This window comes from Triturus cristatus, chromosome 1_1 (genome assembly GCF_964204655.1).
Source record: "Triturus cristatus chromosome 1_1, aTriCri1.1, whole genome shotgun sequence".
In the NCBI taxonomy this organism is placed as follows: Eukaryota; Metazoa; Chordata; class Amphibia; order Caudata; family Salamandridae; genus Triturus; species Triturus cristatus.
In genome coordinates this window covers 103,580,275-103,607,283 of record NC_140579.1, presented here as the reverse complement: position 1 = coordinate 103,607,283, position 27,009 = coordinate 103,580,275, and the positions used below count along the sequence as shown (strand labels likewise).

Genomic DNA, 27,009 nt, shown 5'->3' with positions numbered 1-27,009 from the left:
TTTCTATGTATTAATTACGATTTTGTGTTTCTTTACTTAAAGTTGACTATTTCGGCCTACTAAAAGATGGCTGCCGACTGAATCCTAACCAAAGTACATGACTTCATAAATTGAGCAATGGAGAAGGCGCCTGCACCGACTTCGTCGTGGCCTTTCCATGAACTATCGAACCAGGTCCATGAAGACTACCCTGGGCGAGATGCCAATGTCCCTGAACATGGAGCAATTGTTGCCATTTGGGAACCAAAAGCCACCTATTCACAATAGACTGATACTTTCCTGACCTGGGAACCGCCTTACCCATGCGCCTAGTTTATTCATCATCCGTATGTGAAATTTGGAGAATGTTTCTTAAAGTATTGGGACGTGGCTGAATTCAGCCAATCAGGGGCCTGGAAATAAAGAAAATGTTACTGTTATATGTAAACTTTAGTATAAATATTAGTCTAGAGAGGGAAAGGATCCCTAGAGAGAACGCGCTCTTGACCTAGCTGATCGATGCTACTCTACGCGACACTTTATGCTGCTCTTCGCTAGGAGATCTTATGCTGATGGAAGAGGACGGGACTTTAGGATTCAGATGAACTCTCTGAGTACTGGTGCTGACTTAGAAAACGACAAATAGCCAGAATAGGTAAATATGACAAAAGATAATATGGTATTGTTAGGATTTAACCTGCAATTTAATTAGATAAAGAAAAATCATTATTTGAAGAACTGTGTCGGGTGATTATTTCTTGTAATATTTTATTGATTAATATGAGAGTTAAAGTGATTTTCATCAAATTCTAAATCAACTAAATGATCTAGTCTACCTCCGGATGGAGAAACTGTTAGGGTAAGTCAATAGATGTGTTTCCTCTATCCAAAGTGAATAGCTGTAGTTCGGGATTAGGATATCTCCTCTGTAAGGCACGGTTAGTTGATTAGAATGAATGTTGGTGTTATGGGCCCCACCAGCGTGTGATGTGTGTATGTGTGTGTGACTGAGTAATCATTCCGTCCGTGGAAGCAGGGGAAGATTTTGTGTTCTGAACTGCATCACTCACACCAGCCTCAGCTCCGCTCCTCTCCAGAGACAGAAGAACGGGAAGAGCCTCTGTGTGAAGGGCGCCCGCGGGAAGGAGTAGAGAAGCTCCATGGAGTCAGCATTATACAGGGTCAGCTGCCCCCCCTCGTAGTCCAGATACACCCCTAGCTTCAGGGACTTCTCACGAGGGGACAGAGGGGTCGCAGGGGAGGTGAGAGCAGAGTACTGACCCCCCCACCCCTCCACAGCCCAGACTCCCCCCTCCGGTGACCATGTGAACCCTCCCTTCCTGCTCACAGACTCTGCTGCGACCCCCACATGCCACGCTACGCCCTCCTGCAGCAGTTGCACCTCCCAGTAATGTCTGCCGGAGGTGAATCCCTCGCTCCCCAACAGACAGGGCCAGGAGGTGAATCTCTTGGGGGTGTCCGGCAGGGTCTGTGCTGTGTCCGTCCATCTCATACATCTCCCCCCCTCAGACAGGAGGAGCCGACGATGAGCCGTGTCATGATCCAGAGTCCCCATCACTGCAGAGAAGAGATTCACAATTAGAGATTTAATGACACAAAGAAAGGCTGTAATTACTGCTTCTGTTTTACATATGATTAATGTACACCACACCTGGAAGGAGCACGCGGCGCAAGAGCGCAGCACTAAACTGCTCACTACACTAAAGCGCGCAGCACTAGACTGCTCACTACACTAAAGCACACAGCACTAGACTGATCACTACACTAAAGCGCGCAACATTAGACTGCTCACTACACTAAAGCGCACGGCACTAGACCGCTCACTACACTAAAGTGAGCGGCACTAGACCGCTCACTGCACTAAAGCGAGCGGCACTAGACCGCTCACACACTAAAGCGCGCTGCACTAGACTGCTCTCTACACTAAAGCGAGCGGGACTAGACTGCTCACTGCACTAAAGCGAGCGGCACTAGACCGCTCACACACTAAAGCGCGCTGCACTAGACTGCTCACTGCACTAAAGTGTGCAGCACTAGACTGCTCACTGCACTAAAGTGTGCAGCACTAGACTGCTCACTGCACTAAAGTGTGCAGCACTAGACTGCTCACTGCACTAAAGTGAGCGGCACTAGACCACTCACACACTAAAGCGCGCTGCACTAGACCGCTCACTAAACTAAAGCGAGCGGCACTAGGCTGCTGACTACACTAAAGCAAGCGACACTAGGCTGCGGACTACACTAAAGCGTACGGCACTAGACTGCTCACACAATAAAGCGCGCTGCACTAGACTGCTCACTACACTAAAGCGTGCAGTACTAGACTGCTCACTTCACTAAAGCGAGCAGCACTGGACCGCTCACACACTAAAGCGCACTGCACTAGACTGCTCACTACACTAAAGCGTGCTGCACTAGACTGCTCACTACACTAAAGCGTACTGCACTAGTCTGCTCACTACACTAAAGCGTGCTGCACTAGACTGCTCACTACACTAAAGCACGCGGCACTAGACTGCTCACTACACTAAAGCGTGCTGCACTAGACTGCTCACTACACTAAAGCGTACGGCACTAGACTGCTCACTACACTAAAGCATGCGGCACTAGACCGCTCACACACTAAAGCGCGCGGCACTAGACTGCTCACTACACTAAAGCGTGCAGCACGACTGCTCACTACACTAAAGCGCGCAACACTAAACTGCTCACTACACTAAAGCGTACGGCACTAGACTGCTCACTACACTAAAGCATGCGGCACTAGACCGCTCACACACTAAAGCGCGCGGCACTAGACTGCTCACTACACTAAAGCGTGCAGCACGACTGCTCACTACACTAAAGCGCGCAACACTAAACTGCTCACTACACTAAAGCGTGCGGCACTAGATTGCTCACTACACTAGAGCGCGTATTCATCCAGAGCACACACTACACCGAACAGCACACTGCACTACAAAACATTCTACTACACACTACACGCACCATACTACATTGCTCTACCACACATGACGCACACTACAATAGCAGAGAGTAACAGTAACTTGATTAGATGGTACGGAGTGATAGCTACTCCAAGGTTTACTGTACTAATCAGTACTCTCTAATAGATAGTACAGAGTAACAGAGCTACTAGAAGGTATACAGTACTAGTCAGTACAGAGCATTAGATGGCACAGAGTGACAGAACCACTATAAGGAAACAGTACTAGTCAGTACACTAGTGAGAGAGCTACGAGAAGGTATATAGTACTAGTCAGTACCATGAATTATATTGTACAGAGTGAGAGAGCTCCTAGAAGTCATGCAGTACTAGTCAGCACTCTATAATAGATAGTACACAGTAACAGAGCTGCAACAAGGAAAACAGTACTAGTCAGTACACTGCATGAGACGGCACAGAGTAAGAGTGGTACTAAAAGTGTACTGTACTAGTCAATACACTGAATTAGATGGTACCGAGTGACAGAGCTACACCATGGTATACAGTACTAGTCATTACATTGTAAACATGTGACAGAGGTACTAGAAGTGTACAGTACTAGTCAACACTCCATTAGATGGTACAGAGTGACAGACCTATTCCAAGGTATATTGTACTAGACAGTACACCACATTAGATGGTAGAGTTACTCCAAGGTATACTGTACTAGGCACTACTCTCCATTGGATGGTGCAGAGTAGGAGAGCTACTAACCCATGACCCAGTCCTGAGGCGGAAGCCGGGAGCTGGAGGTACTCGTGTGATTGTTTTGATTTTAAAAAAAACTGCTATTTTCGTTATTCTGTGTGGTGTCACTGTTTTGTGCTTTTTAAAATAACACGCACCCAAGCGCTTCCTCTGCCCTCTGCGCACAGCTGATTTCAGAGTTGCCGCGCCCTACCTCGCGCTTTCTCAGCTGCCGCCATCATCCCAGGCGTGCGCGCTGACTCCGCCCCCTTTCAGGCCACGCCCCCTGCTGCCTGTATTTAAACCGCCGATTCCTGGCGATCTCAGATAACCCATGACCCAGTCCTGAGGCGGAAGCCGGGAGCTGGAGGTACTCGTGTGATTGTTTTGATTTTAAAAAAAACGAATAGTTTCTTACCTGTCGGTGTAGTTTTGCAGCTTGAAGATCTTTCTGGATTCACTATGCTGTGCATTATTCCGCGATCTTGTGGTTGGGTCCGGATTCGTAGTCTTTTCTTTGTGTTTTTTTTTTTTTTTTTTGTAGCCCAGGTGGGCGTCGACGTACACCATTTGGTGCACCTCCCGTGACGTCGTCGTGCTTCCTGCGGAAGTCCCACCTTTGGGGCGCCATCTTCGGGTTCTTTTTTCCTTTCCTCTTTTTTTTTTTTTTTTTTTAACCCTAGGCGATTGATTAATCCTTCTTGTCCCTTTATCTGTATGTTTGTATTTGTTTGATCTTTTCCATTTTACCCCCTCTTCCTCCAGCCTCATCTTCCTGGCGGAGGTGGGTGGGTTCGCTAGTGAATCCAGAAAGATCTTCAAGCTGCAAAACTACACCGACAGGTAAGAAACTATTCGTTTTGCAGCGTGAATCTTTCTGGATTCACTATGCTGTGCATAGATTTTGTAGCGGTTTTCCTAGTTCTGTGGCGGCTGGGTGGTAGATGAGCGTTGGTCGTTGAAAATGTGCTGAAGCACCTTCTGTCCAACCTGTGCTTCCTTGTTCATCTGAATGTCCACGCAGTAGTGTTTCGTGAACGTGTGCACAGATGCCCAAGTTGCCGCGAGGCATATGTCCTGGATGGGCGTGTTCGCCAGGAAGGCCACGGTGGCCCCTTTCTTCCTTGTGGAGTGAGCCTGCGGCCCCTCCGCTAGCTCCTGTCCAGCCTGTTTGTGGCAGAATTGAATAGTGAGGGCAATCCACCTTGCGATGGTGCCCTTAGTCACTGGTCTACCCAAGAATCTAGTAGCAAAGGACACAAACAGCTGTTTCGACTTCCTGAGTTCCTTGGTTCTCTCAATGTAGTGCATCACCGCTCTTCTTGCATCGAGGGTGTGCAGTGCCTTTTCTGCGTTTGTAGTCGGGTTTTGGAAGAAACTTGGTATCTGGATAGCCTGATTTATGTGGAACGCCGACACTACCTTGGGCATGAAGTGTGGGTCAGTTCTCAGGACTATTCTATCTTTGTGAATCTGAATGTAGGGTTCCTGCAGCGTTAGTGCTTGAAGCTCGCTCACCCTGCGTAGTGAGGTTATGGCCACCAGAAAGGCTGTTTTCATAGTCAACATCTGCAGTGTTGCCTTGTGAATGGGTTCGAACGGTGCCTTCATGAGCTCCGTCAGGACCACATTCAGATTCCATGCCGGCGGCGGCAACCTTTTCGGGGGGGGGGCATCCTTTTGGCTCCCTCCATGAATCTCCTCACCACCTGCGAGCTGAAGAAACTTCCACCTTTTTCACCTCTGGTGTAGGCCACGATGGCCGCTAGGTGTACCCTTAGTGAGCTCGAGCAGAGGTTACTCTTTAGAAGGTGTGTGAGGTACCTCAGTACTGTTGAGTCTCTTGTCATTCTGTTTTGCAGGCCCTTTTTCCGGCACCACACAGTGAACCTCTTCCATTTTGCGCTGTAGCATTTTCGTGTAGTTGGTTTCCTCGCCTCGCGTAGCACTCGCATAGTGCTCCGCGGCAATCTTAGGTGTGCGAACTCTAGGTCTTCAGGAGCCATGCCGCCAGGTTGAGGGTCTCTGGCTCTGGGTGCAGGACCTCTCCGTTTTGCATTGAGAGCAGGTCCTTCCTCCTCTCGAACCTGTATGGGTCGCCTTGTGCCATTTCTTGAATTTGTGAGAACCATGTCTGCCTCGCCCACTGCGGAGCCACCAGGATCAGGGTCATGTTGCTGGTTCTGCACTTGTCGAGCACTCTGTGCAACAGGGGTATCGGTGGAAAGGCGTAGGCAAATGTCCTCGACCAGCTTATCCATAGGGCATTTCCCTTGGATAGCTGATCTGGTTGCCTGGACGCGAAGCTTTGGCATTTTGCATTGTGGCGTGTTGCAAAAAGGTCTATTGTGGGAGTCCCCCATCTCCGGAAGATTTTCTCCGTCTCCTGGCCATTGAGCTCCCACTCGTGTGATGCTGAGGTCTGCCTGCTTAGCCAGTCTGCCTCCACATTGTCCTTCCCCGGTAGGTGAATTGCCAGTAGATCTATCCTGAGAGGTATGGCCCATCTCCAAATCTCCTGAGCTAGGGATGAGAGCGGGAACGACTGTGTCCCCCCTTGTTTGTTGATGTAGAACATCGCCGTGGTGTTGTCTGTTTGGACCAACACCCTCTTGTTGAACAGGTGCCTCTGGAATGCCTTCAGGGCTAGCAGGATTGTTTTCAACTCGAGGTAGTTGATATGGCGGACCGCATCTGCTGGGGCCCATAGACCCCTCACTCTGAGGTTGTCCATGTGCGCTCCCCATCCCTTCTGCGATGCGTCCGTGGTAATGGTCACTGTTGGGATTGGTGGTGTCAGGCTTCTCCCTGCTGATATGTTGTCTCTGTTCCACCAAGTTATCTCCTCCTGCACTGCGTGCGTAACAACCACTAGATCCTCCCAGCTTCCTTTTGCTTGTGACCATTGTTGTTGTAGCCATTCCTGGAATGGTCTCATGTGCAGGCGTACATTCGGCACCAGCTGGATACAGGACGCCATCATCCCCATCATCTTGCTCACAGCCCTCACTGTCAGAGCTCGCCCCTTCTGGTAGAGCTTCGCCTCCTTCAGTAGAGCCTCTGTCCTCCTCTCGCTGGGCACAACTGTACTGTTGCGGGAGTTGATCTTTGCCCCCAGGAAAATCTTCACCTGCTCCGGTTCCATCGATGATTTTCCCCAGTGGATCGAGAATCCCAGATTTGTGAGGGTGTCTGTTACGCGTTTTGCGTGCCTCTCGCACTTTCCGCGTGAGTTTGCCTTGACCAGCCAGTCGTCCAAGTAGGGGTAGACATGTATTCCCTGCCTTCGTAGGTGCGCCGCTACCGCCGACAGGCATTTTGTAAAGACCCTTGGTGCTGATTTTAATCCGAAGGCCAGGGTCGTGAACTGGTAGTGTTCTTGTTCGATGTTGAATCTTAGAAGGCCTTTGTGCCTTCTGTTTATTGGGATGTGAAGATAGGCATCCTTGAGGTCCACGGTGACCATGAAGTCCCCTTCTCTTATCTGTGGCAGAACCTCCTGCATTTTGAACCTTTGCGTTCTGATGAACTTGTTTAGGTAACGGAGGTCTAGTATGGGTCTGAGGTCTCCGTCTACCTTCGGAACCACAAAGTAGTTTGAGTAGACCCCTTTGTTGCGTTCTCTGAACGGCACTGTCTCTATGGCTCCCTTTTGCAGGAGTTTCCGCGTTTCTTCTCTGAGTATTGCCAGTTCTTGGGCCGATCTCAGTCTTCCCCTTGGTTTCCTGTTTGGAGGTCTTTTCTCCAAATCTACGCAGTACCCGTACTGCACAACGTTCCGTATCCACTTGTCTGTGGTTATACGCCGCCACTCCTGAAGGTAGAACCTCAGTCTTCCGCCTACTGGTGTCGTATGCTCGTAGGCTCTTGAATTTTCTCTTCCCCCTGATGACACTTTTTTGCGCCTCACCCTTGGGGTCCTGGCGAGGGTGGGCGTCCTCTTGCGTGCTGAGTCACTTCGTCGAGGGCTGTTCGCCCCCTCTCCTCCTTTGGCCACGTCCGTTCCCTCTCCCGCGAAAGGACTGGCCCCGAGGTTGATATTGCCAGTTTTGCTTCTGCTGACCTTGTCCGTGACCTTCACCCTGCTGGCCTTGTTGGAACGCCTGGTGCGACGTCCCCTGCTGGCTTCCTCCCCTACCGTAGGGTCTTCGAGGGATTTCCTCGCCTCATTCCCCTCAGCTGCAGGGCCCCCATGGACCTCGTCGTCTCGTTTTCTTTTTTCAGCTGGGTGAGCTTGTCGTCCACTGTTGCTCCGAACAGTGTCTCCCCATTGAAGGGGGTGCCAAGGATGTTGTTCTGCACTTCCGGTTTGAATCCCGAGATTCTTAGCCATGCATGCCTCCTCTCTGTGACCCCTATGGCCATGAGTCTTGCTGAAGTTTCTGCCCCATCCAACGCCGTCTTTATACAGGAGTTGGCGATGTTTTTGCCTTCATCTATCAGGTGATTCGCTCTCTGCCGGTATTCTTCGGGGAGGTGCTTTACTAACTCCCCCATCTCATCCCAGTGCTGGTATTGGTGTCTATTGAGGAGTGCATTTGAATTCGCCATGCGCCAGTGCATTGCGGCGTTCCTCTCGACCTTTCTTCCTGTGAGGTCAATCCTCCTGCTCTCCTTATCCGGGGGTGGGCCCGAAGTTGCTGGTACGTTGGCCCTTCTCCTGGCCGTGGAGGCTATGATGGAGTCCGCGGTCACACTACCCTTGATGTAAGGGGGGTCCAGGGAGGAGTGCTTATATTTCTTCTCTGTCCTGGGCGTGATCGACCGACAGGTCGCAGGTTCCTTGAAGGCTTCTCTCCCCTGATTCATCACGCTTTGTAGCATGGGGAGGAACTGGCTCCTTGTCTGGATGGGGAGCAGTGTCTCGACGAGAAAATCGGCTTTCGGTTTCTCCTCGTCGAGTTTGACGCCGAAGGCCATTGCTGCGCTCCTGACCACCATATTGTAGACCCCGATGTCGTCGGGTGGCGAAGGCCTCGAAGGGTACGTGTCCACGGGCTCCTCCGGGTTTTCGGTGTCGAGATCGTGCCATTCGACGTCGTTGCTGGTAGATGCCGCCGATTCGTAGAACGACCGTTTGTCTTCTTCCTCGGCTTCTCCCTCATAATAGGGCTCTTCTTCCTCTTCGAGTTCCCTTGTCAGCCCTTCGGCGTCGAACTCGTCTTCGACCTCCTCGACGTCCGCTGATGGAACCGTTGGAATCTTGAATTCCTTCATTCTGGCGTCGAACTCCTTCTTTCTTTGAAGGATGTTCTCCATTTCGGCCTCGAGCCGCCTCTTCTTTTTTTCCATCTCGGAGATGCTTTCGGCGTCGACCGCGGGTCTTTTCGATGAAACTTGCGTCGACGTCGAACGTTCTTTCTGCGTCGATCGGCCCGTTTCATGGGATGCTTTCGACGACCCTTGCCTTTCGGCGTCTTTCGGCACCAGGGAGTCCTTATCTAAGGATCCGCTCGGCCTCTTGTCCGTGGTTCCCCCTTTGGACGTCGAAGTTTTCGGCGCCGGGGCTCCCTTCGTGGACTTTGACTCAGATTTTCTCGAGTAACCCTCGTGTTGTCGAGGTACTTTCTGTTTTGCGCTCGACGATTCTCTTACCTCGTCTTCTTTTTTCTTGTCGGTCTCTACGACCGTGAAGTTTTCGGCTGTCTCGGCGACGTTGTCCTCGTCGTCCGAGGAGAGGCCCAGAGCGTAGAGCGTCGGGGGCTTCCCCTTGCCATCCATGCTGGCGTTGGCCCTTCTCTGCCGCTCTCTCACCCCGAGTGTCTTCGGCGCGAAGGCTGAGCAGGCGTTGCAGTCGATACTCTGGTGATCGACCGGTAGGCAGAGGTTGCAGACCGGATGCTGGTCTCTCTGCGCGAACTTGTGGTGGCAGTTTGGGCAGAACTTGAATGGCGTCTTGTCCATTGCGCTCAGGGTCTCTGAGCGTGCATTCTCCAAGGCCGTCGAAGAAAAGGGCGCTGGTCCTCCTTTCTTCGCGCTCCTGATGAAATCTTTTCCTTTCCTGATATCTTCTAGTGTTTCTATCGATGAAACTCGCTTTTCTTCCTTCTTCCTTCGAGTGTAATTCTGGAGCTTCCCGATGACGATCCAGACCCAACGGCGGAAAAAAGAATCTGAAGATGGCGCCCCAAAGGTGGGACTTCCGCAGGAAGCACGACGACGTCACGGGAGGTGCACCAAATGGTGTACGTCGACGCCCACCTGGGCTACAAAAAAAAAAAAAAAAAAAACACAAAGAAAAGACTACGAATCCGGACCCAACCACAAGATCGCGGAATAATGCACAGCATAGTGAATCCAGAAAGATTCACGCTGCAAAACTGCTATTTTCGTTATTCTGTGTGGTGTCACTGTTTTGTGCTTTTAAAATAACACGCACCCAAGCGCTTCCTCTGCCCTCTGCGCACAGCTGATTTCAGAGTTGCCGCGCCCTACCTCGCGCTTTCTCAGCTGCCGCCATCATCCCAGGCGTGCGCGCTGACGCCGCCCCCTTTCAGGCCACGCCCCCTGCTGCCTGTATTTAAACCGCCGATTCCTGGCGATCTCAGATAACCCACGACCCAGTCCTGAGGCGGAAGCCGGGAGCTGGAGGTACTCGTGTGATTGTTTTGATTTAAAAAAAAAAACTGCTATTTTCGTTATTCTGTGTGGTGTCACTGTTGTTTTGTGCTTTTAAAATAACACGCACCCAAGCGCTTCCTCTGCCCTCTGCGCACAGCTGATTTCAGAGTTGCCGCGCCCTACCTCGCGCTTTGTGCGCGCTGACTCCGCCCCCTTTCAGGCCACGCCCCCTGCTGCCTGTATTTAAACCGCCGATTCCTGGCGATCTCAGATAACCCATGACCCAGTCCTGAGGCGGAAGCCGGGAGCTGGAGGTACTCGTGTGATTGTTTTGATTTTTAAAAAAACTGCTATTTTCGTTATTCTGTGTGGTGTCACTGTTTTGTGCTTTTAAAATAACACGCACCCAAGCGCTTCCTCTGCCCTCTGTGCACAGCTGATTTCAGAGTTGCCGCGCCCTACCTCGCGCTTTCTCAGCTGCCGCCATCATCCCAAGCGTGCGCGCTGACTCCGCCCCCTTTCAGGCCACACCCCCTTCCTCACCTTGATATGTGTCAGTACAGGAAGCGCAGCGGACGAGCGCAGCGGGAGCGCCTAAAGCAAGCCCGTCTGCGCCAAGTCATCGCCTCTCGCCAGTCCCCCTGGTCTAATCCCGTCACCACCCCTTTCCTATGACAGAGAGCTACTACTTGGACTGAACCCTGGACGGTCTTGTGCCAACATTATAGGTAGACCCGGCCGCACCTGCCTACAATGCCAAACTTGCACTTTTACTACGACTGAACCCCACCCCATTCAACAGCTCCTAGCTCCGGAAAAAAACACCTTCGTCTCGATATTCCACCTCAACGTGAGATCGCTAGCCAAGCATCACCCTGAGGTTAATACACTCATCCTGGAGGAAAATCCAGACATCCTCTTCCTCTGTGAAACTTGGTTATGGGACGGTACTTCCACCATCCCCAACCTCACGCTACCAGACGACTATCTGATGTCAACCATTAACAGAGATGGAAGAGGAGGCGGTATCGCCATAATCTATAAAAAAATATATTCCTGTGCATTTGTCAAGGAAGAACTGCCAAACTCCGAATGCGCCCATTTTAAAATCACCATAAATCCTAACTTCACGGTGTCGGGTCTCTACATCTATCGCCCACCTGGCCCTACCTCTAAATTCATTGAGGCCCTCCTCGAGACAACAACTTCCTTAATAACCAAATACTCTAACTTCACAATTCTGGGAGATCTTAATCTTCATCTCGACCAGCTAAATGACCCCACGATCAAAACGCTCCTTGCAGATCTCTCTGCACTGCAACTCAACTCCTTCATTTCCACTCCAACTCACTTAGCCGGTCACATCCTAGACCCAGTTTTCTCAAACCTAGAGAAACTTACTTCAGAGCCACCCTTACCAATGGGATGGACAGACCACTCCCTCATCAAATTGGCAATTCCGGTCAATAAAAACAGACACAACACGGCCTCGACTCGCCGATTAAAAAGGCCATGGCATAAACTATCTCATAACGACCTACATACGACCTTAGGGGACTTCCACCTGGACACCCATTCCGATATCAACGTTAACTATAGCGCGTTTCAAGAATGGATCACGAGCGGACTAGACAGTCTTATTCCAGCTAAATGGGCTAAAGGCCGCAATTCCCCATCCAATCCCTGGTACAACGATATCCTTAAAAATCTACGCAAAGAATGCAAAAAGGCAGAACGCCTCTGGCGCAGAGACTACAACTTAGAGGACAAAGCAAAATATCTAGGTCTACAGAAATCGTATCACAAAGCCATCCGTGCGGCACGTACCGCCTTCTACGCCGACAAGATCGACTCTAGTCCCATCCCTGCTAAAGAAATCTTCAAACTAGTACAAGAACTGCAGAGCAGCAAAGCCCCCCTCCCTACTATCTCCTCCGAGCAGCAGTGCGAAGACCTCGCCAGTTTCTTCGTCGATAAAGTACGGAAGATTTACACCTCCTTCCCTCAGCCCGCCCCTAGTATTACCAGCACTTCCTCCTCCCCTAATTACTCGAACATGACGCACATCCCAGAAATCACCGATGATATCCTCCTCAGACTATGCAAAAAGGTCAAATCTGGTTCCCCCGCAGACCCTATGCGCCCGGCCCAATTTTTGGAGTCACTCAACTTCTTTCTACCAGCACTTACCGCCATTCTGAACCTCTCCTTCACCTCAGCGTGCGTACCTTCAGCCTGGAAGCAAGCTTGGGTTTCGCCCATCATCAAGAAACCCACCCTAGACCCATCTAAACCGGAGAACTTTCGTCCTATCTCCCTGCTCCCATGGCTGTCTAAACTCGCTGAAGCTCATGTCAACAGCTCTCTGTCCCAGCACATGGTCAAAAACAACATCCTTGACCCATCGCAAAACGGGTTTAGACCAGGTCATAGCACTGAATCTGCTCTCTTAGCCACCACAGAGCACCTCCGAACGATCTTAGATGCCGGTCAAAGCGCTGCGCTGATCCTTCTGGATCTTAGCGCGGCCTTTGACACGGTATCCCATGTCATCCTTCTCAACCGTTTGGAGGCCTCTGGAATAACTGATCATGCCTTGAACTGGTTCAGATCTTTCCTCGAAAACAGATCCTTTCGAGTTTCCGCCCCTCCCTTCCTATCCAAACCCCACCCCATTGCACAGGGAGTTCCGCAGGGCTCTGCACTGAGCCCATCCCTTTTTAATCTCTACGTCCAGCCTTTGGCGGCAGTGGCCAAAGAATGGGGATTGACAATAGTATCATACGCCGATGATACACAGCTGGCCATCGCTCTCTCAGAAGGTCCTTCCAACCTCTCCTCTAATTTCAAAAACGGACTTTCTGCAGTCGCCCAGTGGATGACAATGAACTGTCTCCAGCTTAACGGCGGAAAGACAGAGGTTCTTCTCCTGGGAAATAACACCAACCTTTGGAATGAACACTGGTGGCCGTCTTCCCTGGGCACCATCCCCCCCCCAAAAAAACTAGTGAAAAACCTGGGCGTCTGGATGGACGACTCACTCAATTTCCGGTCCCACACCAAGAAAGTGGCCGGCACCTGCATTGGCCTACTGAGAAGCCTCAGCCACATACTAGGCTTTTTCAACGCCAAAACTCGACAACTAATTATTCAAGCCACTATCCTCTCGCGACTAGACTACGCCAATGTACTCCTTCTTGGTGCCAACAAATGTGAGATAGCACGTCTCCAACGTGTGCAGAACTCTGCGGCTAGAACTCTGGTCGGCCTCCCCCGCAGATGCTCAGCCAGAGCGACCATCAAAAAATTACACTGGCTACCCGTTGATTCTAGAATCAAATTCAAGACCCTTGTTATGTCCTTCAAAATTCTCAGACTCAACACCCCTCCCTTGCTTCAACCCCTCCTCACTCCCTACGCCCCGGCACGGATCCTTAGATCCTCCAACCAAAATCTTCTATGCGTTCCTCGCATAAAACTCAGCCGCATGGGCGGCCGCTCCTTTGGGTTCCTCGGAGCCAAGATGTGGAATGACCTGCCACAACATATCCGTTCTATAGACAGCCTACCAGCATTCCGAAAAGCTGTGAAAACGTTTCTATTCCCTTGCCTGTAACCCCCCTTGTCCTGCCCTCCTCTCAGACTAGGATCTGGGTTTCTAGCGCCGGGACGCCTCATTGCTGGGGCAGCTGTTGCGCTCTACCAAAACTATAGAATAGAATAGAAGGTATACAGTAGTAGTCAGTACACTGCATTACATGGTACTGAGTGACAGAGCTACTTGAAGGTATACTGTACTAGTCAGTACACTGCATCAGATGGCACAGAGTGGCTGAGCTACTCCAAGACATACATTACTTGTCAGTACTACTGAAGTGACCTGTACTAGTCAATACTGTTCAATAGATGGTACGGAGTAAGAGAGCTACTAGAACGTATATCGTAGTAGTCAGTACACTGCAATACATGTCACAGAGTGACAGAGGTACTAGAAGTGTACAGTACTAGTCAGTACACTCCATTAGATGGTACAGAGCAACAGAGCTACTCCAAGGTGTTCAGTACTAGGCAGTACATAGCACTGCATGGTACAGAGTGACAGAGCTACTCGAAGGGATACCGTACTAGTCAGTACACTGCATAGGATGGTGTTGAGTAGAAGAACTACTAAAAAGGTATACAGTAGTAGTCAGTACATTGCATTAGATGGTACTGAGCGATAGAGTTTCTACAAGGTATATTGTACTAGTCAATACTCTATATTAGATGGTACAGAGCAAAAGAGCTACTAGAAGGTATACTGCAGTAGTCAGCAAACTGCGTTAGATGTCACAGAGTGACAACGCTACTCCAAGGTATACAGTACTACTCAGTACATTGCATTAGATGGTAGAGTGACAGAGGTACCAGAAGGCATACTGTATTTGTCGCTGGACTGTATTGTATGTTACAGAGTGACAGAGCAACTTCAAGGCATACTATCCTAGTCCGTACACAGCATTGAATAGTACAGAATAACAGAGCAAGAGAGCTACTATAAGGTAAACAGTACTAGACAGTACACTGCATTAGATGGTAGAGAGCGATAGAACTCCTAGAAGGTGTACTGTACTAGTCAGTACACTGCACTAGATAGTACAGAGTACCAGAGCTACTAAAAGATAAACTGTACTAGTCAGTACACGGCATTAGATTGCACAGAGTGACAGAACTACACCAAGGTATATGTACTAGTCAGTACACTTCATTAGATAGGACAGAGTAACAGAGCTACTAGAAAAGATAGAAGGAATACTGTACTACTCAGTAGACTGCATTAGATAGTACATTGTAAGATGGGCACTCCAAGGTATACTGCATTAGTCTTTACCTCCTCGCAAGTCTTCCTCGCCACATGATTAATAAAGTGAGCTTCAGCTCCACATCAGAACCCTCCAAAGCAAAAGTTAGCCTCCCACACCTCCCATCCCTTCCCAACATGGCCGACCCCTCTCACCCCTGACCTCTATAAGAGGAGGGCCGGCCCAACCCTCAGCCTGTTTTTTTGGTTCTGCACTGCAGATTCTCCAGAGCGTGTTTCAGGTAAGTGGTTCCTGCTGTAGCTGGAACTAGGGTCCCTGGTTGGTGGCCCTGCTCTAGCGGGCCCCAGGACTCGGGGACCATCCTCCTTCCTTCCCCCGGTGTCAGGTCTTGGCCAGTTAGGCTCTGCTTTAGCGAGTCAAGGGTTTACAGGGGGACGGATGAGGGGGTTGTGGCTCTTCCTGGGGGCCTTTTTTCCTCTCCCCTCGTCCGTGTGGGCAGTGTGTTTTGGTGGTTATACTTGTGCCTGGACCCCCTCCCCACCTCCCCCAGGTGGCGCTCCTTTTGTTGGTGAGGCTCTTGACATCCCCGGGTCTCCCATTTCTGGGGCGGCTTGGGGCTTGTGTGTGAGGTGGGGGTGCCCAGCGGTCCGTTCTACGGTCCCCGGTCGCGCCTCGTGGTGGTTTGGTTTTAGGGGCAAAACTATACTGTTTCTGTCCTGAGGGACTGGCGGGGCACAGGCTGCTGCAGGGCTTCGCTACCTCTAGCGGCCTCGTTGGCAGTTTGCCCCGTATCGCATTTACGGCTCCTTGATGTGGAGCTGGACTCATGGGCCTTGCCGCGATAGTCTGCTTGCTGGGCGTAGTCTCTTTGGACAGGTTGGATCCCTGCAGCTTCCTTCGGAGAGGGTGCGCGAGTTGCCAGGAGCTGCGCGCAGCTTCATTCAGCCTGGAGCCTCGCGCTGCGGCCGCTACCTCAGCCGATCCCTGTCCTGTATGATGCCGCATTACTCATCCGTTCCTCAGGCCGAGGGCGTGCGGCTTGTGCTTTACTGGTGTCCTTTGCGTGGCACCAGTCCTTAGTGGGATTCTTTCTGATTCTTTTATATACGTAGTGAGTTGTGTTTCTCTCACCTTACTACAGGTAGCTTCCGTTGTGTATATGTTTGAGGTGTCTGGCACACACGCATGCGCGCTATGTTATTCTCACGCAGCGAAACTGAAATCCTGGGTTTCAGATGGCAGGAAAAGTGAGCAATTAATGGTAGGAGCTCTCGATTCTGCTTGGCTCTTCTGCTGCTGTCACGGTTCAGACTCTGGCATATCGTTGTTTTTTGGGGTCGTGGTGACCCAGTGCTGTTATACGGGATCATGGTACTCTGGGTGAGTGTGATATTTATGTATATATATCTTTTAATATTCCGAGAGGGGTTTCCGACAAAAGTTGCACGGTAGGTCTAACAGCTTTCATTGGTTGATTGTGGTAATTTTTTCCAATCGGGGTGCATTGGTTTCCCCCATCATAACTAGTGTTAACGGACCTGCTTCTAAGCGCAGTGTGTAAATGGGGAGTAGAGATAATGTGACCTTAAGACTACAGCGGTGCCCTTAAGGCTGGGGAAATCAGTTTGAGTCTCGGCAATGAAATTACTGCTAAATTACGAATCTGTGCTTTATGTGAGGTGGTCTGCTACGTACTACATTTGTTGCATTAAATCTTTGTATTTATTACCTGCTGGTCATTTCGGACTATTGTATAGTGCGGTTTAGTGATTTTTGTAACGACATCCAGGAGCCGTGCGTACACTGTCAAGTGCTCTGCATGACACAGCATTGGACCCTTCTGGGTGTTTTCTTTATTCTAGGGTTGCCAAGAAGAATTCCATAGGGTAGTGTTATGCACTGAATGACAGCGCTGTATATATATATATATATATATATATATTGCCATCAATGTATGTACTGGTGGGACCAAAGATTTCAGCCATTTGTCCTATGGTTTGTGAGTTCATGTCCTGGTGTTTTACTGGCGTTTGGGGTATGTCGCAGGGCCATGGCTTCATTTTGTTTGCTGTGTTTGTCGCTGGCTCTTTCTTCCCTTTCGGGCTTTGGGTCTGCGGTCCTGTCCTGTATGTTCCTGTTCCCGCCTGCTCGTCATTGTTGTGCAGGGTCTGGCCTGGTTGGTCCCTGGTTGGGCGTCCTCCTGGGGATTCCGGGGGCTGTTGGCTGCTGCGTGTCCGATGGGGGCGGGCTGCTGTTGATGCCTGTCCGTCCTTCTCTGGGCTGCTACTGTGGTCTTCATGTGGGCTTTTGCTTCTGCTCCTGTGGGGCTTGCTCTTTCCTGTCCGGGGCCGCGTCCATGGTGCACCTTTCTCATCTTGCTTCCTGGCTCAGCAGGCAGCTGCTATGCCTACTGTCCGTGCATGCTTCTCCTCGGCTCCTGGCCATTGGTGCTATGTTGGGAGCCATCTGTTGCCTCCCCTCAAGTCCTGGGTGGCCTCTGTTGCGGCTCCGTGGGTCTTGCCTTCTGGCGCGCCGCCCCATTGTCGATCTTGGCAGTCTCCCAGGTTCTTCTCCGGCGGGGCCTGTTTGTCCGTTTCCCTGTTTCCTGGTGGGGGCTTGGTGCTCTTACGATTCCTGCCGGTCCCCCTTGGTTTTTCCTCTGCCCCCCTGGTTTTCATGTTGGGGTGGTCTTCCTTGGTCGGGGACCTCCACGGGATGTGTGTCGGGTGTTCTTGTGCCTTGTTGGCGGGCGGTGCTTTGCATGGTCCTGCTCTTGGGGGCTCGTCCCATCCGTTGGGTCTCAGTGCTGCTGGGCCGTCCTGGGTTCTGGTGCATTCTCGTCTTCACATGTTCCCCTTGGGTTTACTTACTCTAGTCCCGCCCACGGTTCCGTTATGCCGGTGGTTGTGCTCCATGGGTTCAGTCCGGGTTGGTGATGTCCATGCTTTTCCTTTTTTCTTGGTCGGGCATGCAGCTCACTTTCTGCCCTGTCTGCAGTTGCGGCCTGAGGTCTTCCTTTTCTGGTGTCCACTTCCCAGGAGGTTGTGGTCTTTTCCGGCCTGTGGGGCGTGCTTGGGTTCGGTTGGTCCCCCTGCTGGCGGGTTTCTCATCTACCTTCTGTTGGCCGTTCCTTTGACAATTTGTACTGGCCTTGGCTGAGATCTGGGGGTGGTCAATCGAGACTGTTTCTCTCCCAGGGGTATTCTGCATGTTGTTTCTCTGGTGCAGGTTTTTTCCTCCCATGACTTTAGTCTTCCTATGGACAGCTGGCTTCCTTTGGTCCGGGCTCGGTTTGGGTCCTCGGTGGTGGCTCTCTTAGGCTTCCTCGTTCGGGCCTCAGGCTTGGCGCTTTCCTCCACTCCATTTGCTTACGCGGGTTCTGGGCTTGTTTGGCCTGGACGGGGCATTTGACCTGTTGGTGGTGCTCGCCTGGGTTCTTCTCCCGTGGTTTCTGCCGCTTTGGGTGTTGGTTGTCCGTGGTGGCTGGGCTTTCCCAGTTCTTCCTTCCCCTTTGCGGGGCTCTCCGCTTCCTCTCCGGATTTTGTGACCTCTTCTTCTTTATCCCTGGCTCTGGGGTAGGTACTGGTACATGCTGGCTTGGGGTTGCTCCCTGGAGGTGTTGGCATTGCTACGGGGTCGTTTCGCCTGGCTCTTCTTTCCTTCTAGCCATTGGTGTGTTTCTGCCTATGGCCTTACCACCCTGTACGCTTCTTTTCTTGGTGGCTCTCAGTTGTTCAGCTGGGTCGGGCCTGATCAGTGGCTGTCTTGGTGGCCTCCTGGGTCCTCGATTCGGCGGCTCGTTCACTACACGTGAACCATTACAGGGACAGGTTGCTTGGCCCCTGCGCTGGGATGTCACGCTCGTTCACCCAGCATTCCCCATGCTGCTGGTGCTGTGTGCTGTATGCTTCCTTGTGCATAGTGGCCCTGTGATGGGCCTTCGCTTTACTTTCTGGTGGCTTAGCCATTGACCTGGTCCCTTCTGATTTTCGGGCTCGTTGGGCGGCCTTGCGGGATTTCCGCTGTTGGCTACTTTGGTGGCCGGGGTGCTTCCGGGTTGCTGCCTGTGGCTAACGGGGGCTGTTTTGCCCTGTGCCTTTGCTGGTGTTGCGTTCCCTTACGGGGGTCCTTTGAGCCAATAGAGTCCATGGCCTGCCTGTTTTTCACTGTGTTGATGGTGTTTTGTTGGCATTCCGTTTTGCGGATCGGAGGGGGTGCTGGGTTCCTTTCTGCGCTCTCCTCCGTTCTTGCGGCTCCTGCCGGTCTGATTGGCTGTGTCTGGTTCCTCGGCTTCTGCCTTCGGTTTCCTCAGTTGACCGCCGGGCCTGATGGGTTTGGTTTCCTTCTTTCCCTCTGGTCACTGGACTTGGGGTGGTTTCTGTTCTCTCGGTGTGGTGGTCCAACGTGCTGTTTTGCTGTGTTTGCGTCAGACTGTCTTTTGGCTGCTGTGGCATCTTGTTGTCTCTGTGGTGGTGTTGCCCTCTTTCCTTCGATTCCAGAGCCTGTGGCTTTTGCTTCCCTCTCTCTTTTAACTGTCTGTCGGGCAGTCTTGGCAGTTTGGGCCAGCCGGCCTCTTGCTGTTGTGGTGCGGGTTTGTTTGTTGCTTTTGGCTCCGTACGGTCTGGTTCTGTTCCTTCTCTGTCCTCCTTCAGTCATTGGTTCGGGCGGATTTTCAGGCAGCCCTTCGGCCCTCCCCTCCCGGTGTCTCTCTGTCCGGGCTGGTTCTCCCTGCTCATGGTTGCCTGTCTCTTGGGTGTTTTCTTCCACTCGTCTGTGTTTTTGGGTTTGCACTGCTTCTTTGGCATCCCCTTCTGGTCCATTAGTTTCTTGTGAGTTTCCATGAAGCCACTTGGCTTTAGTATGTGCTCACTTTTTTAATCAAGTGGCGAGGAAGACTTACAAGGAGATAATGCCCCGGTTACTTACCAGTAATCTTCATTACTCCAAGTATAGTCTTCCTAGCCACATGAGTTCCCATCCCTCCCTCCCTGTGTTGCTATTGGCTTTATGTTTCTGCTTGGTAGTTCTCAGGCCATGTTGGGAAGGGATGGGAGGCTAACTTTTGCTTTGGAGGGTTCTGATGTGGAGCTGAAGCTCACTTCGTTAATCATGTGGCGAGGAAGACTATACTCGGTGCAATGAAGATTACCAGTAAGTACTCTATATTAGATAGTACAGAGTAAGAGAGCTACTAGAAGGTATAATGTAGTAGTCAGTATACTGCATTAGATGGCACAGAGTGACAGAGCTACTCCAAGGTATACAGTACCAGTCAGTACACTGCATTGGACAGGATCGCTACTAGAAGGTATACATTACTAGTCAGTACATTTCATTAGATGGCACAGAGTGACAGAGCTACTCCAAGGGACAGAGTACTACCCAGTACACTGCATTCGATGGTATGGAGTGGAGGACCTACTAGAAGGTACACTGTAGTAGTCCCCACACTGTATTAGATGGTACAGTGCGACAGAGCTACCGGAAGGTGTACTGTACTGGTCAGTACGCTGAATTGTGTGTTACAAAGAGACAGGGCAACTCCAAGGCATACTACACTAGTTAGTGCACTGCAGTAGATGGAACAAAGTAACAGAGCGACTCCAAGGTATACTGTACTACTCCGTACACTGCAATAAATAGTACACAGTAACAAAGTCAGTCTATGGCATACTGTACAGGTCAGTACCCCACATTAGATGGTACACAGTACCAGAGCTACTTTAAGTTATACAGTACTAGTTAGTACACTGCATTAGATGACACAGAATGACAGAACTACTCCAAGGTATATTGCACTTGTCAGTACACTGCATTGGCTGGTGCAGAGTAGGAGAGCTACTAGAAGGTATAAAGTACTAGTCAATATACTACATTAGTTTGTACAGAGTGACAGAGCTACTGGAATGTATGCTGTACTAGTCAGTACACTGTATTAGATGGCACAGAGTAACAGAGCTACTCCAAGGTAGCCAGTTCTAGTCAGAACACTTCATCGGATGCTACAGAGTAACAGAGCTACTAGAAGATATATTATACTAGTCAATACACTGCATTAGATGTCACAGAGTGACAACGCTACTCCAAGGTATACAGTACTACTCAGTACACTGCATTAGATGGCACAGAGTAACAGAGCTACTCTAAGGTATACAGTACTAGTCAGTACACTCCATTAGATGGTACTGAGTGACAGAGCTACTCGAAGGTATACTGTACTAGTTAGTACACTGCATTGGACGTTGTAGAGTAGGAGAGCTACTAGAAGGTATACTATACTAGTCAATACACTGCATTAGAGGTCACAGAGTGACAACGCTACTCCAAGGTATACAGTACTACTCAGTACACTGCATTAGATGGTACAGAGGCATTCTGTACTAATCAATACTCTATATTAGATGGCATACAGTATGAGAGCCACTAGAAGGTATACAGTACTAGTCAGTACACAGCATTAGATTGCACAGAGTGACAGACCTACTCCAAGGTATACAGTACTACTCAGAACACTGCATTAGATGGTACAGTGCCAAAAGGGTAATCGAAGATGCGACTGAGCGCTTTGGGCATATCTCTGGATATGCTCTGAATCAAGATAAGACGCAGCTAGTGCTTAATGATAAAGTCAAGATGATAGACAACCGGGTAGTCGAAAAGGCCACGTATTAGTATAACCTCCAGGTTGGATAAAGTGGTCAAGGACAATACGGCGCCTCTAACGGAGAATACTAAAAAAGATCTCGCAAGGTTAAATAATCTACATTTATCCATAGGGGGTAGGTGTAATGTGATAAAAATGCTCTTTCCCCCGGAATGTTTATATCTTTTTAGGGTCATCTGTTTAGAATTCACTCCTCAATGGTTTAAAGCAATAGAAAATATATTCTACCAGTTTATATGGGCATATCCGCGACCTCGCCGAGCCCTTAGGTTTCTCATCCTACCGAGGGACAGGGGGGGTTTGGCTCACCCGAACCTGAAACTCCACTATTGGGCCTCCACACGGATATATAGTCGCGAGCTGCTCAGGACGAATGCAGGTTCCTTCTCCGTTTGAACTTATTTTGGGGGGAGAGACGGGAGGATGTTTTTGGCGACAATACAACAGTTATTACTAAATAGTTTACTTTAAAACACTTTTTAGTGCCTTTAAAGTATGGAGTGCTATACGTAGAACCCTGGGATTATCTTTTTATACACCTATATCTAATAATTGCAATCTTCCCGAGCTCTTTGGAGATTTGTTTATGGATAAATGGATTAGGGCTGGAATAGATCAGTTTGGCTGTTTTTACTCCCCCTCAGGACTCCGGTCCTTTGATGAGATGAAAGAAGAAAATATTGGTGGGGTTTTAGTTTCTCCAGATTTGGGATTTTCTCTTACAAAAAAGAAGTGGATGGGCCAAGTTTGAGAGAGTGGAAACAATTAAAAGTATAGTTAAAGATAAAGTAAGTTCTATCAGGGAGATCTATGGCCTTATAAATACCGCTATACCCGATGATTTGGACAAGTGTTCTCAATTGGGGGTTTCAGCTGCGACTTTTCTGTATGAGATGTCACAATATATTTTAATGTCCACTAAGCTACAAGCACAATTTTATAAGACCTGTTTTTCTTTATACTATGCGCCCGATAAATAGCAAAATGAGGGGCTGGAAAGGAAATATTCCAAGGTATACAGTACTAGTCAGTATACTGTATTAGATAGATCAGAGTACCACAGCTACTAGAAGGAATACTGTACTAGTCAATAGACTGCATTCAATGGTACATAGTAAGATGGCTACCCCAAGGTATTTGTACTAGTCAGTACTCTAAATTAGGTAGTACAGAGTAGGAGAGCTACTAGAAGGTATACTGTACTAGTCAGTACACTGCATTAGATGGCACAGAGTAACAGAGCTACTCCAAGGTATACAGTAGTAGTCAGTACACTGTATTGGATTGAACAGAGCAATCGGGCTACTAGAAAGCATACTGTGCTAGCCGGTACACTGCATTAGATGGTACAGAGTGACAAAGCTACTCGAAGGTGCACTGTAGCAGTTAGTACACTGTATTGGATGTTACAGTGTGACAGACCCACTCCATGGCACACTGTACTTGTCAGTACTCTATATTAGATGGCACAGAGTAACAGAGCTACTAGAAGGTATACTGTACTAGTCAGTGCACTGTATTAGATGGTACAGAGTGACAGCTAATCCAAGGTATACAGTACTACTCGGTTGACTTCATTAGATGGTACAGTGACAGAGCTACTCCAAGGTATACAGTACTAGTCAGTACACTGCATTAGATGGTAGAGAGTGACAGCACTACTAGAAGGTGTACTGAACTAGTTAGTACACTGCATTGGATGGTACAGAGTTACTTGAAAATATACTGTACGAGTCAGTACATTGTATTAGATGACTCAGAGTGGCAGATCTACTCCAAGGTATACAGTACTAGTCGGTACACCACATTGGATGGTACAGTGTAACAGAGCTACGAGATATATACTGTATAAGTAAGTAAACTGCATTAGATGGTACAGAGTGGCAGAGTTACTAGAAGTTATACTGTACTAGTAAGTATACTGTATTATAAGGTACAGAGTGACAGAGCTACTTGAAGGTATACTGTACTAGTCAGTACACTGCATTATTTGGAATAGAGTGACCAAACTAGTCAAATGTATACTATACTAGTCAGTACACTGTATTAGATAGTACAGAGTGACAAGAGCTACTGAAAGGCATACTGTAGTAGTCAGTAGACTGAATTAGATGGCACAGAATTAGAGGTACTAGAAGGTATTCTGTACTTGTCAGTACACTGTATTAGATGGCACAGGGTAACAGCTTCTAGAAGGTATACTGTACTAGTCAATACACTGTATTAAATGGTACGGAGTGGCAGAGCAAGTCCAAGGTATACTGTACAAGTCAGTACACTGCATCAGATGGAACAGAGTGACAGAGCTGCTTGGAGGTATACTGTCCTGATCAGTACACGGCATTAGATGGTACGGAGTGTCAGAGCTACTCGAAGGTCTACTGTACTAGTAAGTACACTTTATTAGATGGTACAGAGTGGTAGAGCTACCCCAAGGTATACTGTACTAGTGAGCACACAGTATCAGATGGTACAGAATGACAGAGCTACTAGAAGGTATACTGTACTAGTTTAGTGGCCCAGGTAGACACCACCCTTTAGGGATGCTTCGATTGGTTGGCATTAGTAGAATTAATGAGTGTAGATACAGCTGTTATTCCAGGTGTAAGGTAACAGCAGGTAAATTCATGCACAGATACCACTCTACACATCTTGCTGGTGGTCCCCGTGTCTTTTAGATTCCCACAGACTTTGGAGATACTGCCTTTGGCTTTAGCTGTCCACAGACACTGCCTCCCTACTCCTACTAGACCTCAGCAAGGATTTGGGGGTCACAGTTAAGTTTCTGATCAGATGTGCTGTGGACGAAAGACATTTGGTTGTGACGTAAAGGCCGGAGAGCAGAGGTCCATCTCTTGGGATGTCCCATCTCAGGTCCATTTCCCAGGGCCCCTGTCTAGCCTTAGGAATGTCTGAGAGGGAATAAACATTTCTACCTCAGGTCAGTGCAGCTGGAGAGAGGATCATTTTAATCTGATTCTCTTCCATCAGGGGCCGGTCCCAGGCCCGAGCTAAGCTCTAGTGAAGTCAAGACTACAGTGTTGTGTGGGAGGGTTTTCACGTTTTCCCAATAAATGTATTTAAAATTCCAAGTATTTAGGGAAATAAACCACTGCACATCATTTGTGGGTTAGAAAGTTACAGTAGGAACAAAGCAAGATTACAATTTGGGCATCTGATTATTTACAGACATATTTGAGACTAAGGTATCTTGTAGAAACACTATAGGGGCTGAGCCAGAATATTGTACTGAACTCCAACACCCTTGTCAGAAGCCACAGTCCAAAGATTCCTATTTCCAGTTTTGTGTCAACACTAATTTGACAAAAAAAATGAAGCTTCTGCCCAACTGGTATTCCAGGTGACAGAATTACCACATGCAGGATTGCCACATGCAGCATAGCCACATGCAGCATAGCCACATGCAGCATAGCCACATGCAGCATAGCCACATGCAGCATAGCCACATGCAGCATAGCCACATGCAGCATAGCCACATGCAGCATAGCCACATGCAGCATAGCCACATGCAGCATAGCCACATGCAGCATAACAGTATAACCACATACAGTATAACCATGTGCAGCATAACCACATGTAGTATTCCCACGTGCATGATTGCCATGTGCAGCATAACCACATGCAGTCTTACCACATGCAGTCTTACCACATGCAGTCTTACCACATGCAGTCTTACCACATGCAGTCTTACCACATGCAGTCTTACCACATGCAGTCTAGCCATGTGCAGCATAACCACATGCAAGTATTACTCCATGCGGTTCCACTCAACCAGATATTACTGGGGACACATTCCACTTTGGCTGAAATTACAGAAATTGTAGCAGGAAAACGACAAATAGTATTCAGGAATTATCTGCAGAAATCAGTGCAGCAGTACTCTACTGTGGTCTGGTGTTGTGTGTGTGCATGCATGGCATGAGTGCATATGTGCGTGATGCGACGGGCCTAACTGCAAGTGCAGGGTGTGAGTGTGGACTGTGAGGGAAGATCTCATGAATTGTGTGCATGCAATAGGTCAGTGTAGGTGCATGCGCTAGGCCAGTGTAGACGTATGTGTTCGGTCAGTGTAGGTCATGCGCTAGGCCAGTGTAGACGTATGTGTTCGGTCAGTGTAGGTGCATGCGCTAGGCCAGTGTAGACGTATGTGTTCGGTCAGTGTAGGTGCATGCGCTAGGTCAGTGTAGGGTCACAAGTGAGGTCAGAGTAGGTTCATGAGCTAACTCAGTGTAGCAGCATGCGCTATACCAGTGTAGGTGCATGCGTTAGGTCAGTGTAGGTGCATGCGTTAGGTCAGTGTAGGTGCATGCGTTAGGTCAGTGTAGGTGCATGTGCTAGGTCAGTGTAGGTGCATGTGCTAGGTCAGTGTAGGGTCACAAGTGAGGTCAGAGTAGGTTCATGAGCTGGGTCAGTGTTGGTTCATGCGCTAGGTCAGTGTTGGTCAATGCGCTAGGTCAGTGTCGGTGCATGCGCTAGGTCAGTGTCGGTGCATGCGCTAGGTCAGTGTCGGTGCATGCGCTAGGTCAGTGTCGGTGCATGCGCTAGGTCAGTGTCGGTGCATGCGCTAGGTCAGTGTCGGTGCATGCGCTAGGTCAGTGTCGGTGCATGCGCTAGGTCAGTGTCGGTGCATGCGCTAGGTCAGTGTCGGTGCATGCGCTAGGTCAGTGTCGGTGCATGCGCTAGGTCAGTGTCGGTGCATGCGCTAGGTCAGTGTCGGTGCATGCGCTAGGTCAGTGTCGGTGCATGCGCTAGGTCAGTGTCGGTGCATGCGCTAGGTCAGTGTCGGTGCATGCGCTAGGTCAGTGTCGGTGCATGCGCTAGGTCAGTGTCGGTGCATGCGCTAGGTCAGTGTCGGTGCATGCGCTAGGTCAGTGTCGGTGCATGCGCTAGGTCAGTGTCGGTGCATGCGCTAGGTCAGTGTCGGTGCATGCGCTAGGTCAGTGTCGGTGCATGCGCTAGGTCAGTGTCGGTGCATGCGCTAGGTCAGTGTCGGTGCATGCGCTAGGTCAGTGTCGGTGCATGCGCTAGGTCAGTGTCGGTGCATGCGCTAGGTCAGTGTAGGTGCATGCGCTAGGTCAGTGTAGGTGCATGCGCTAGGTCAGTGTAGGTGCATGCGCTAGGTCAGTGTAGGTGCATGCGCTAGGTGAGTGTAGGTGCATGTTCTAGGTGAGTGTAGGTGCATGCTCTAGGTGAGTGTAGGTGCATGCTCTAGGTGAGTGTAGGTGCATGCTCTAGGTGAGTGTAGGTGCATGCACTAGGTCAGTGTACATGCATGCACTAGCTCAGTG

The 27,009-nt window shown here is 49.7% G+C and overlaps 2 protein-coding genes across 2 annotated transcripts in view; one reads left to right on the top strand and one right to left on the bottom strand.

Annotated features, from left to right (window-relative positions):
* Window positions 1-151, top strand: part of LOC146869643 (uncharacterized) — a 38,398-nt gene extending 38,247 nt beyond the window's left edge. The window contains exon 3 of the mRNA XM_085609032.1: window positions 43-151. Coding sequence (XP_085465158.1) covers window positions 43-63 — 21 coding nt within the window. The 3' untranslated portion in view covers window positions 64-151. The remainder of the gene's footprint in view (window positions 1-42) is intronic.
* Window positions 152-724: 573 nt separating this feature from the next.
* The window catches only part of LOC146869642 (E3 ubiquitin-protein ligase TRIM39-like), a 137,002-nt gene continuing 110,717 nt past the window's right edge, over window positions 725-27,009 (bottom strand). Inside the window, exon 6 of the mRNA XM_085609046.1 lies at window positions 725-1,557. Within this exon, the coding sequence (XP_085465172.1) occupies window positions 1,046-1,557 (512 nt within the window). The 3' untranslated portion in view covers window positions 725-1,045. The remainder of the gene's footprint in view (window positions 1,558-27,009) is intronic.